Source organism: Equus quagga, chromosome 3, assembly GCF_021613505.1.
Source record: "Equus quagga isolate Etosha38 chromosome 3, UCLA_HA_Equagga_1.0, whole genome shotgun sequence".
NCBI lineage: Eukaryota > Metazoa > Chordata > Mammalia > Perissodactyla > Equidae > Equus > Equus quagga.
Genome location: NC_060269.1, coordinates 67,201,804 through 67,215,862, shown reverse-complemented (window position 1 = coordinate 67,215,862; position 14,059 = coordinate 67,201,804). Strand labels below are relative to the sequence as shown.

General features: G+C 34.8%; 1 protein-coding gene across 1 annotated transcript in view; it reads left to right on the top strand.

The window, feature by feature from the left end:
• The window catches only part of ADAM7 (ADAM metallopeptidase domain 7), a 79,226-nt gene that overhangs the window by 22,645 nt on the left and 42,522 nt on the right, over positions 1-14,059 (top strand). Inside the window, exons 7-9 of the mRNA XM_046655733.1 lie at positions 969-1,022; positions 3,807-3,878; positions 11,763-11,932. Of these exons, the coding sequence (XP_046511689.1) occupies positions 969-1,022; positions 3,807-3,878; positions 11,763-11,932 (296 nt within the window). The remainder of the gene's footprint in view (positions 1-968; positions 1,023-3,806; positions 3,879-11,762; positions 11,933-14,059) is intronic.

The following is a 14,059-nucleotide window of genomic DNA, read 5'->3' as shown; positions in this document are numbered from 1 at the left end:
TAGGTATTGTCTTTCCTTGTCTTCCCTGCCAGATTTTGGTGAGAACTGTTGATGATAAGCCAGGTTCTCCCCCTTTCATCAGGTCAAATGTTCTAGTTGTTAAGGATAATTAAGAGTAATAACAAGGCCAATTTCTGGTGGGATGATTGCACAATGAAAGTCCTATGTATTTTAGGCTTTTCTATGCTGCTAGTTCATATCACCTTAAATCCTCAGTAAGTGTTAGCCTTTAAGCTCCATGGGTGTTCATCTTCTTCATATATCCATGGTACAGACTATGCCTGAAACTTACTAGATGCCTAACATATGGTCTTTTATTGAATCAATCAATCAATAAATGATTAATTAGCCCACAAAAGAATGACTTAGTCAAATCTTTGAACAATATGCCTCTGATTTAAACTCAGAGAATAAGCATGTACCTCAGTGTATGACACTGAAAACAGAATTTTCTGGTATTGATGTTTCAAATAAAAGATCTATAATTAGCAACTTTTATACATGGTCCCTTGGAATTAAGACTGCTGAAGGGAGAGATTGACAGACAGGGGGAGTAGAAGGAATACAGTTGGTCCTTCTGGCCAGTGCTGTGCTTTAGCTGTCAACTATAGATGGATCCTTTTTAACATGATCTTATTTAGTAAGCGTTACTTTGTAAATGAAAAAAACTAAATGTTAAAAATTGGATTCATGATTCTTTATTTTAAATTCTTATTTTACATGAAAAACTAAACAAAGAAAGGAAGCATAATCAAATGCAGAATGTTGTTGCAGATTTATTAAAATCTGATATACAGGGCCAAATGTTTTAATAATATAGTGGGTCTCAATTAGATAAATTCCTAGAATTATTGGATATACTTTTGTATCTCATCTTCTGTATCAATAATATTGACATTTCTTACCATTTTAAGTGTTAGCATGAGAAATATTAACCATACTTCATTAAATTTTTCATAAATTTCCAGAGCACCCATAAAGAAAAGTATGTGGAACTGTTCATTGTTGCTGATGATAATGTGGTAAGTTTTCACATGAACATTATCTCTTCATTCATCTTTATAAAACTATAGTTGTAATTCTAACAAACAGAAAAAAATATTTTAATCAGAATTCCATTCTGGGATAAATGTTCTGTTTATAGCTTCCCCGAATAGACTTCTATAAGAGATGATAAGGTTCTTTGGCATTACAGCAGACTAAGCCAAAAGAGAACCCTCTTCCCTGTTACGAACATATGGAAATAATGAACAATGTATAAAAAATTGAAGATACATTCACAATCTATAGTTGAGTTCAAAAGAAAACACAGGAAATCTCCAAGTGCTAAACATGAGGAAGAAAATCTCTGCCAGAATAGTAAGTAAAATCAAAGACCTGGTGATCTACAATACATGGGATATACCGCGTAAAGCCCAGAGCCATAAAGGGCTGCCCCACCCCTGAAAAGGGAACTAGGAAAGTTCTCTCCACTGAAATTGCAAAGAGAAGGGAAAAGTTCTGTTTGCTGCAGTGATGGACAGAGAAAATCTAATGCATAGGAAAGCAAAAGTCCTAAGCCTGTGTCATGCACTGATGTGGGGCATGGTATTATATTTTTCTTCAGATAGACAAATGCTAAACAAAGCTTTCAACATAGAAACTGATTAGAAATGTGGTAAACTACTAGAGCCCAAGTCAAAAATGCCCTATAAAGACACTTTCATAATCCAAGATAAAACTAGTCACATGAGAAAGAGTCAACCATCATAATGAAAAGGAGAGTAAGCTCTCCAAGAACTGTAAATTGTCTGCTGATATTTCAGATTACACACCCAACAACAGAGTATAAAAAGATACGCAACAAAAAATAACAGGGTCACAGGGAAGGCAAGGGTTTTTTAGCTCCTCTCTATTAGAAAATTCTAAGTAAAGCAGAACAAAAATTCAACAAAAATAGAAAATACTTGAACCACATGTAGGTTTGATCTAATCAATTGATAGACTATCCTACACCCACAAAATAGAAAATACATATTCTTTTCATTGGTGAGAACATTCTTTTAACTAACTTTTTAAAAAATGCTAAGATAAGCCTTGTTCTTAATAACAATTTATTAGTAAAGACTAAGAATAATTTATTAAATTTAAATTTAAGTACATTAAATTGAACTTTACCTGCATAGCTCTCACACATGCTGCCTTAATGTGGTCTTAAAATATTTAAGGGTTTCTGTTTTTTAGAGAAGTTCCTATAGTAAATTATCCATTTTCATTTGACAAATAGTTAATGAATATCCAATATGCCAGGTTCTGACTATTAAATATATATATTTAACATATATATACGTGTTAGTCAGCAGAACAAGAGTTAAGTAGAGTGAGGGTATCTGGTAAGACAGAATAGGAAAAACGAAGGCAGCTTTTGGCAAAACATATTGAGGAGTCTACATCTCTTGAAGGCAATGTGAGTTTTAAGCAGCTGAGTAGAGTGAGGATATGGATCTGTACACCCAGAGTTAGCAAGTTGAAAGGGAAAGAAGAACACAAATGTCTGAATCCTGGGGACACTAACCATTTACTAAAGATTTGGAAATAAGAGTATCTCTATCCTTCTCCCTTACCTCCATAGGTGGAAATCACTGATTGATGAAGTACCCTATTCTTTTGATCCCTAAGACAGCCTCAGAATCTTTCCCAATTGTGTGTTTTAGGCAAGCCCTATCAATTGATCATGGGAATCCCAGTGTGAAAACGTATTTGCCATCCGGAATTTAAGGAGATGGTGGAAAAGAGAAACTTGTGCACAGTAAAACTCTAGGAGTGTATAGGGTAACAGAAACCAAGGTGATAAAAAATTTCTTGAAAGAGAAAATAGTCAGTATTAAACAAGAATAAGATGACCAGGAAGACGAGGAAAAAGTGGTCAATGGATTTGATAACTAAAAGGACATTCATGGGCCTATCAACAATACTTTCAACAGAATAGCGGCAGTTAAACCAATGAGTAGTGGGTGAAGGAGGGCGTGGGAGATGAGAATTGAAGAGATTCTAATATTATATCTTTGAGGTATTTAGATATTTAAGACAACAGGAGACCAATGGAATGATGACTAGAGGTTACTTGCAAGATTCAGAAAAGCCATGCTTCTTTTTATTTTTATTATGAAAGAAGCTCAACCATGTGCATTTATCCCTACAGAACATCTTATGTTATTATCAAGTATATTTTATCAGGTCTAAATTGATAATGCTGAGAGTAAGGTCTTGACAGCACAGATAGGGAATCCATTTGTAACAAGAGAACAAAAGACAGAATAGGCTGGAGCAGGAAAGTCTGCTTTGTCTTCTTAACCATTTCCTGGAGAGAAGGGGGAGCCACAATTTCTTGCCCATCTCCATCACATCTCTGACTCCACGGTGATCCTTGATATATGTTACTTAGTTTGTGACCACCATGGACAGAGGAGGGCTGATCAAGTTGCTGTTTTTTGCCATATAATGGCTGCTATGGAGTTTAATAAGTTTTGTTTCACATAAAGAACACTGATCAGTTGGTTTAATAAAGCAATGTAATGTGAAAAGGGGACAAAGTTATAAAGACAACCATAAAGTAGTGCTAAGCTGAAGCATGTCTTTAGAAACTGCTGTTATCTAGTCATTTTATATAAAAAATGTATTTCTGCATAAGTTGCGCGGATTTTTAGCTGACTAGGAGGAAAGCTAATAATTGTTTTCTTTGAAATATGTCATAATGGGTAAAGTATTTTGAGTTTTTATTCAACTCCTACTATTAATGAATGTTGATCTGATGTTTATATTTCCAGTATCGCAGGAATAACCATCCTCCCGTTAAACTGAGGAACCGAATTTGGGGAATGGTCAATTTTGTCAACATGGTAAGATTTGATACACTTTGAATCAAGCTAAAACTACAAATGGAAAGAACATTTTAGGATAGCTATCTGCTGGATTTTTGTGGTAATCCTGATGCTGAGATCACCCCAAACACATTTGTCAAGTAGTTCAGTTAGCAAATGTGCATTGAAAAATTCACAGCAACAAATGAACCACAGCTGAGTTTTTTATTTCCTCAGTAAATGACATTTAATATTTAAATAAGTTTCAAATATTGATCACTAATCACAAAATTTATAAAGCAATGTACAAAGATTTGAATACCCATTATGCATAAATCAAATCCACTATTTTAAATCACTATTCCATGACCTTGCATAGCAAAATGAGTTTCAAGCTATACTTTATTGTCCATATTTTGACACAAAAATTAGGGGAAACATTTCAGTAAAATGCACTAAAATGATTAATTTTTCCAAAATAGAATTAACTATAAACTTTTTCTAAAAAGTAGTACTGTGAATTGTACACATCCCTCTCATGTTGACTTCTTCTCAGTCATACATCCGTTCCTAGGATAAAGAGGGCCCAAAGAAAGATGATGTAAGGAATAACTCCACTAGGTCAGTGGTTGTTCATTAACTAGTTGAAGGACATTTGATCTGTTTCTAGTTTTTTACTGTAATGAATATAATTTTTTAAACATTTGCATACAGGCGTATGTGCAAACATGAATTTTCACTTATTTTTTGTAAATGACTAGGAATTAGACATACTGGGTCTTATGGTACGTGTATGCTTCTTTAGCTGGTTCTAACAAATTTTGATATATTTTATTTTTAATTTTCATTCCAATTGAATGAATAATTTTTAATTAAAATATCTCTAGTATCTCTTGTGACTTCATCTTTGAGTCAGTGTTTATATATATGTATTATTTAACTTCCAAGAACTTGGTATTTTTTTAATATATCTTTATGTTACTTGTTTGTAATTTATATTCTATTAGAATTACAGAATACGTTTTGTTTGATTTAAATTCTTTTAAATTTGTCAAAGTTTGTTTTATGGCCAGAATCTGGTCTGGCAGATAATGTTTGTGTGTACTTGAAGAAAAAAAAGAATATTCTGCTATTGCTGGTCAGAGTTTTCCATAAATATCAATTATGTCAAGTTGGTTGATAGTGCTTTTCAGGTCTTCTGTTCTTTAATGATTATCCGTCTACTTTTTCTAACAAATACAAAGATGAGGGTTGCAGTCTCCAACTGTGATGGTGAATTTGTCTCTCCTTTCAGTGCTATCAGCTATTACTTCATGTATTTTGAAGCTTTGTTGTAGATGAAAACTCATTTAGAATCGTCTTCTTGGTGACTTGACCCTTTTTATCATCATGTAATGATTTTTTTTAACCCTGAAGATATTCTTTGTCCCTAAGCCTATTTTGTCTGAAATTAATATATCTACTCCAACTATCTTTTCATTAGAGTTTGCAAGATATATCTTTTGCTATCCTTTTACTTTTAATTTATCTATATCATTATATTTAAAGTAGGTTTCTTGTAGATAGTATTATTTTCTTTATTAAATCTGACAATCTTTGTCTTTTAATTAGTGTGTTTAGACTATTTACATTTAATATAATTATTGATATGGCTGGATCAAAATCTATCATTTTGTTAGTTATTTTCTCTTATTCCAAATGTCCTTTTTAAAAATTCTTTGCACTGCTGCTTTGTGATTGTTTTTTGTAATTCCATTTTATTTCCACCGTTGGCTTTTTAAGAATACTTTAGTCCTTAAACATGGATTTATAATATAAATGCTTAATAGAACAGACAACCTTCAAATAATATCATATCCTTATTCATATAGTAGAAGTACCTTAAACAGCGTACTCCAATTTGTTCCATCCACCTTTGGTGTTAATATTTTCATCAATTTTTTAAAATAGACCTTGTTCATTAGAACAGTTTAGTATTTACAGAAAAACTGAGAAGAAAGCATAGAAAACTCTCATTTATCACAAATCCAGTTTCCCCTATAACCAATATTTTTGATTTGTATGGTACATTTGTAACAACTAGTATTGATATATTATTATCAACTAAATTTAAATAATTATTAAGATCTCCTTAGTTTTTAAAAAATCTCCTTTTTCTGTTTCAGAATCTCATCCAAGATACCACGTTATATCTAGCTTTCATGTTTCCAAGGGCTCCTCTTGACTCTGACAGTTTCTTAGACTCTCATTATTCTTGGTGACCTTGAGAGTTTTTAAGAGTACTAGTCAGACATTTTGTAGGATGTCCTTGTGTTGGATTTCATCTAATTGCCATTTTCATCACACCATGTCAATGGTACATATTATCAACCTGTTTTATTACTGTTGATGTTGATATTGATCATCTGGATGAGGCAGTGTTTTTAGGTTTCTCCCTGGCAAAGTCACTCATTTCTCATCCCTTTTCACACTTTATTATTAGGAATAAAGTCTCTATACATAGTTCACACTTATGTGTGGAGTGGGGAGTTAGTTCTCCTGCTCCTTGAAAGTAGAGTACCTACAAAAATTAGTTGATATTCTTTTACATAGGAAATTTATCTCTTTTCTCTCTATTTATTTGTGCAATCATTTACATCAGTATGAACTCATGGGCATTTCTTTTGTATTTTGAATTACAATTTAATATTACTTCATTTTATTGCTCAAATGGTTTTAGTATTGGCCATCAAGCAATGTTTTAGTTATTTGGTGTGTCCCTTTGACATACTTCATCAATGTGTGTGCGTGTTGGCACATGTGTTTCTTGGCACTTCCTTACTTTCTGGCACTATAAGATGCTCCAGGCTCATCTAGTATATTTCCTGCCCCAGTGCTAGAATAGGCCATTTCTCTAAGGAGCCCAGGTTCTTTTGTTGGAAAATGGTATTAGGAAGCAAGATCCAGGCACTAGGTATCCTAGATGCTATTCGGGGTTATCATACATTTTACTTTTATGCATCCTATAAATCAATAATACATTGCTGTTATTTTTGCTTTAAACAATAAATTGTCTTTCAGAGCAATTAAACATCAGAAAAAAACATGTATTTAATATTTACCATTATTTTATCTATTTCCAGAGATCTTTATTGTTTTGTGTGTGTAGCTTGCACTTCCTTGTGGTATCATGTTACTTCTGTCTGAAAACTCCTTTAACGTTTCTTGTAGTGCATATCTACTACATATGAATTCTCTCAGTTTTTGTTTGTGTAAAGAAATTTTTATTTCTCCTTCATTTCTGAAAGGTATAAAATTCTGAGTTGACAGTTTTTTGGTTTTGTTTTTGTTTTTCCTACAGCATTTTGGGGATGTTACTCCATTTTCTCCTGTCTTGAACTGGAATATTTTCTGACCCCCCTTTCTTCAGTCCCCTGTGTGTGATATCTATGTGTGTGTATGTGTGTGCATACATGCATGTGTGTTTGGTGTTTATACTGCTTAGGATTTTCTGAGCTTCCTGGATATGTGATTTAATGATTTTTATTAGTTTTGAAAATTCTTGTCCATGATCCCTTCGAATATTTCTTCTCCCTTGTTATCTCTCTCTCTTTTCCTTCTGGGATTCTAATTCCACATATGTTAGACCCTGTGATTTTCCCACAGCTTTGGATTCTCTCTTTTGTGTTTCATTCTTTTAATTTTTTGTGTTTCAGTGTGGATAATTTCTATAAAACCAACTTTAGTTTCACTGATTCTTTCTTTGCTTGTGTCTTGCTTACTGATATGCTCATCAAATCCATTCTGTTATCTCTGGAACTATATATTCTTCTATCATTTCCATTCACACTCTCTCTCTCTCTTTTTTTTTTTTTTTTTTTTTTTGCTGAGGAAGATTTTCCACGAGCTAACATAAATTGCCAATCTTCCTCTTTTTGCTTGAGGAAGATTCCCCCTAAGCTCACATCTATGTCAAGCTTCCACTATTTTGCATGTTGGTTGCCGCCATAGCACAGCTGCCAACAAGTGGTATGGTCTGTGCCAAGGAACCAAACCCACCCACCAAAATGGAGTGTGCTGAACTTAACCACTAGGCAACAGGGCCGGCCCCCATCCACTCCCTCTTATAGTTTATACCTCTGCTGAAATTCCTCATCTCTTCAAGCATGTTTTTCACTATATTAGATTTTTATTGCCACGTAGCAAATTACCACAAACCTAAGAGCTTAAAACAGCACCCATTTATTATCTCGCAATTTTTGTAGGCCAGAAATCTGGATACAGCAAACTGGGATCTCTGCTCAGGATCTCACACTACTGAAATCAGAGCTGGGGTCTCAGCTTATTTATGTTGTTGGAAGAATTCAGTTCTATGCAGTTGTAACGCTGAGGTCCCCAAACTCTTGCTAGCCATTAGCTGAGGACCATCTCAGTTTCTGGAAGTGCTGACAATTCCTTGCCATGTAATCCTCTTATGGGCCCTCTCACAACACGCCAGCCTAGTTCTTTGGGCTCACAGGAGAATCTCTGCTGCTTCAAATTTCTGATTTTAAAGGATTTAATTTAAAGAATTACAATTTCTCATTTTAAAGGATTAAGTTTGACCTACCCACAATAATCTCCCTTTAGATTAATTCAAAATCTGCTGACTTAAGTGCCTTAATTATATTTGCAACATCTCTTTGCCTTTGTCATATAGAAAACCTAACTATATTAATAAAATCTATCATATTCACAGTCCTGACCAATTGAAAGTGAGGGGAGTTTTACAGGGTGTATGTACCAGGGGGCAGGAATCCTTGGAGACCATCTTAGAATTCTGCCTACCACATCCATATTTTGCACTGAAGCTTTAACATATTAATAATTATCATTTTAAATTTCCTGTCAGATAATTTCAACATTTGGATTATCTCTGAGTCTACTTTTGTTGGCTCATCTCTCAAACAGTGGATTGTTTTTCCTTGTTCTTTTGTATGTTCTTTAATATTTTATTGGATACTGGACATTATGTGTAGGATAGTAGAGACTAAGGAAATTGTATTTGTGCCTGGGAATGTACACTTCTTCTCTTTCTAGGCCATTAACATGTGGGATTGAATCAATCTTGTCAGAAATTGAGCTGGTTTGGGGCTTTGCTGCTGTTGTTACCTGCAGTGCACCACCAGCTTCACATTCTCTTTAGTGTTACCTTGTTTAGAGTGGGTCCTGAATTATTGGAAAGATTGTTATTGCTTCACCCTCAACTTCGGACCTACATCAAGGGCTAATGTACAAAGAAGTTCTCCCTTCACATTCTTATCTCTTCTTCAGTAGTAATCTATTCTTGTTTGCTTTTCAGGGATTGCTAGCCTGGTTATGGGATTCAGAGCATTTTCTCTTGTCCTAATTAACTTCAGTCTTAAGAAAGCCCTGACCATGGGTGTTGGGGTAGATATTTCTCAATGTTCATGCTTCTTCTCTGTTGGTAGGAGACCTCAGATGGTCTCATCTCAGGACAGTTTCTTTCTATCCCTGTCTCTCCTCCAGAGATAAAAGCTTTTTACTTTTCTCTTCTTTCAACCAGGATAGGTCTTCACTTGAGCTCTGGGGGTGTAAAAAAAAGTCTGCTGAAGTTCATACAGCAGCTTAAGGCTTTTGTTCCTCAGGAGAGAAGAGTCTGGTAGGTTTTAAGATGTTCCCAAAGCAGTAGTTGCTTCCATCCTTCAGGCCCGTACCACCAAGGGAGGATATCTCCAGTCTCCCACTCTGTCCTCCATCATTCTCATGGGTATCTAGAAGAAACCCATGGAGAGGAGTCTGTGTGTGGATGTGTCTGTGTCCCCTGGAGGTTCCTATACCCACATTCCTTTGCCCTTTAGCAATAACTTAAAAGTTTTTGGTGAATTCCTCTTACCTGCTTGTGTGGTGCTCAGCATCTCTTTTCCTCATACTCTGCAACTGGGAGATGCCTTAGTACCATCTCTCCTTGAAGGAGGCTATCTTTCCTTAGATTTCAGGCTACTTGTTTGCCCTATTACCTCAGCTCTCTTGTGGTTTCAAGAAAATAAATGATTTTGTAGATTCTCTAGCTTTTTGTTTTTGTCAGGGTAAAAGCAACATTCTTTCCAACTTTGTACATCTCAGCCAGAAGCAGAACTCCTTCCAACTTTAAATCTAAATTATGGAAACTAAAAATTCTCCCCATGACTTTTTCTAAAAAGTAGGAAAAATTCGAAGTAGAACGGTCATATCTACTATAGTAGTCACCTATATAGATAGTCACCTCTGCTTTCTCCTGTTTCTTATATCTTGCAATTGTCTTTATCACCAGCCTAACATTGCTCCAACTATAAGACTCAGTCTCCCTCCTTGGGTTCCCATCTCCAAAGTAAGCGTTAAATACAAAATGATTGCATATTGTTGAACTTTTACTAAATATTTTCAGTTTTTATTGAGAAGTCACATCAAAAATAATTTAAAGTAACATAGTCTAAAATTCTTGACCCTTCCCATCTTATCACTTCTTATTGGCCCTTTATCTCCCACAGAGCCTATATTCATTATTTCACTGCATCCTCTCTCATTTTATTTTTATTATGTCTTCACCTCTTTTATCTCAGAAATTCCAAAGTTCTTTCTCTACTATGAAGAGCAAATCAACTCCCTGCAACCTTCCAACTATGTATATCCAAACCCATTGAACCATTCCACAGATAAAACATGGCTTTATTTTATAGGACATTTTCTCACTAGAAGAGAATACATTCATAGAATGACAAATATTATTTCCATTTGCACTTGCATCTAGTTTATGAACCCAAAGCCCACCATGAATGTAGAGAGTACAAAGAGACCAGGTTAAAACGATTTTTGCTCTATGGGACCTGACTCATAAGGTTTATTCCATGATACGATCAGGGCCAAAAGGAATGGATATCACAAGCTCCAGTATAGATTTGAGATCATGATTTGACTAAAGGTCTAACTTCATGAGAGTTTAAAGAAGCCTACTTCTCTTGGGTATGACATGATCTTGTTGAGTTATCATGTTGACACGTGAAATTCAACATATTCATATTATTCAGGTTAATAAAAACAGAAAATTAACACAAGGTGGTTGTTATAGCAGAAACATTAAACTTCTTAATAACCAGTTACATTCTCTATTAATACTGTATGAGTTGTCTCTCCATTTCTGTTCTTAACTCAGTGTTCATAGTTTATCATTCATTCTTTCTTTCAATCTATCTTGTACTGGCTATTATGGAAGATAAAATTGATAGAATACATAGTTCTTTGTCTCAAAATCCTCATATTTGCTTAAATTCTGCCTTCTTTTGCTCTGGCATCAAAGTATCTAACAACTAAGTATTTAGAAAAGAATGGGAATGGGGGTAAGAAGGCTTATGGGCTATGACTATTTCTGCCTGCTTTGAGCAATCCCCAATAAGATTTCATAGAGAACAAGATAGTTCCAAAAATCCAACATGGAGAACAAACATGGCAGCTAAGTTATTGATATTTGAAAACCAACATCAGTTTTTATTCTGTCACAGAACTAACTCATAACCTAAAGCAGAGAGAGGAGTAAAGACCATTTATTCCACTGTGTGCCACTGCTAGTAAATTCACATTTTTCAAGTCAGTTATAATTTCAGAACCTTAGTAAATTATTTATTCTAGACATATCCTGAGCCCAGTGCCTGTAAGGCTTATGATTGTTCAAGGGTAATCATACGTTTGTAGTCAAGTTCCTTTGTTAGCCATGGCAATTCACCCAGTATTCTGCATGATTCATCCTACATTCTGTTTCTATACAACTGTTTGTAAAATGAAATCTGCACTTTTTGCTTATGTACCTCACACATTAAAATCATTATTTTTTAGATATAAGGGCATATGGCAATGATGAAGGATCTTTCTCCAACTTGACTTTGTGAAAATTATTTCTCCTTTAAACAGATTTATAAAACCTTGGACGTTCATGTGACGTTGGTTGGTCTTGAGACGTGGACAAATGGAGATAAAATAGAAATAGATTCAAATATAAAAACTACCTTATTGCGTTTTTCAGCTTGGCAGGAAATAATCCTTAAAAAAAGGAAGAATTTTGATCATGTTGTATTACTCAGGTATGTAACTGTTCTTTTTTCCCGCCTGCCTTAGGTGGATCATTAAAAAGAAAACAAAACAAATGAACAACCAAAATACTTTTAAAGCATTTGACTTTTGGATGGAACACAGGGACTAAATGTTATGTCTAGCTGTACAGAAAATTTCCAAATGAACTTTTTAATAATCAGTCTTTCTAATAGTGGTTACTATTAAAAAGGAAAAATGTGATAGATTCATATTCCTGGACAGGGTTGAAAATGTCATTAGGTAAGCAAAGCACTTTTAGATTCCATTTACTTTACTTGTCAGCACTCAACACTAGCTCCCTTCAGCCTGCCATGCCATGTCATTCTAATGCTCCACCAGAACCCACCTTTCCTTGGAAGCACCTCATTCTCCGGACACTTCTACTCAACAAAGTGTGCTCATCCAATGACCAGTGCTTCAAGAGCCTCTTCTCTGCTATTCAAGATGACAGACAACTAATCTGATAAATTAAGCCTGCCAAGTCTTTACTATTCTTAAGTAAAGGTTTGTATTTATCTAGAATACTAGGTCATTAATTCCTAAAAGGAGAGGGGGCATTCTTTTCATTCTTATGATTCAAAATACCTAGCACACTACTCAGCCTGTGGGGAAATGACAAATAATTGTGGAGCTGAACTAACTTTAATCTTGTGTCTCACATAGTCCTGTTATCGTAAGGAATGTTAAGTTATGGAAGAACAACTTTGAAGCAATGAAGTCTTAGCATCTCTTCTGATGCCCTTAAATTCACTACATAAGAGTGGTACCCACTTTACCTACTTCATCTACCTACAATACCAGTGCTTTTCCTAATATCTGCAAACACAGTCTGCAAATGTACTTTCTAGTGTCATCTAAATGTTAACTTTCAGTCTGAATTCAGAACTGTGGACCTTCCAAAGTCTGAAGTCAAAGGTCAGGTCCAGTTCTTTGGCAGATTGATGAGAGTAAACCAGACCTCCAAAGTAATATAGTTTCTGGTTTTCATATCTGGGATGGCCCATAGCACGGACCTCCAGGGGGACAGTTATACCTGGCTTGGGCTTTGATTTTCATACACTAGCATGCTACAAAATTATGGGGGGCAAAATAAAGTATCACCATAACCTTCACAGTGGGCAAGATTAGCCCATTTGCCTATTCCTTGGACATGTATTTTAAAATAACAAATTAGTCTAAAAATATTTAATTGAGTGTAAGGGAAAAATCTTTTGTTTCCACAAATGTCTCTTATTCTGAGCAATACTTCTCACACCAATAGTATGTCTGCAAATAGAGAAATGAGCGGAAAGTGCTAGTAAATGTCTAACTGGGCATTATATTTGGGACTTCTTATGTGTTTAGTTTCTTGGATGTCTTCCCTTCTGTATTTACATAAATCCAGAAGTGATGAGATGGAATATATGGCATTATCATGATGTGACTTTGGTTTTAAGTGACCACTAGCAAAGTCAGAATCCAGATTGGGCTTCCTCTGGTGCTTCATCTCCTTGGTGGTATTCTCCCAAGATCTCAAGTCTGGGAAGACCAGAATTCCTCCTCCAATATGCATAGTCAAATACTGAGACTTTAAAATGTATGGACTGGAACATCTCAACAGCAAAGAAAGAAATAGAACATGTCTTTTAGCAAAAGAGCTAAAGACTGAAAAGAGTTGTCTAACCTGACCAACTTCTTATATTTGAATCCTCTCTCGTATACTTAAGTGTGGTCCGGCAGCTGGTGATAGCTCTCTTTAAAGTGGTCTAACTCTAAATGTTCTTGAAAGCACACCAAATCTGGATGTCTTTAACATGCACATATACATCTGTCTTTTTAGGTAATCTGGATATAGTCTTATTTTTGCATGACAACTCTTAACTGTTTGACTATAGCTATCAAATCTTCCATGAGTTTCTATGGTTGATTAATTTTCAACCACAGCTAATTAATCATGGTGTTGAGTCCATTCACTATGTTGCATTTTCTCCTCTGGACACTTTTTAATTTAATTTAATTTAATTTTTTAAATCTTTTAAGTGGTTTTCTCCAAAATTGAGTGTAAGGTAAACTAAAGTCAAGTAAAATGAGACTCTGACATTAGTTTTTAGTTTTTTTAAGAAAGTACATTTTACGAT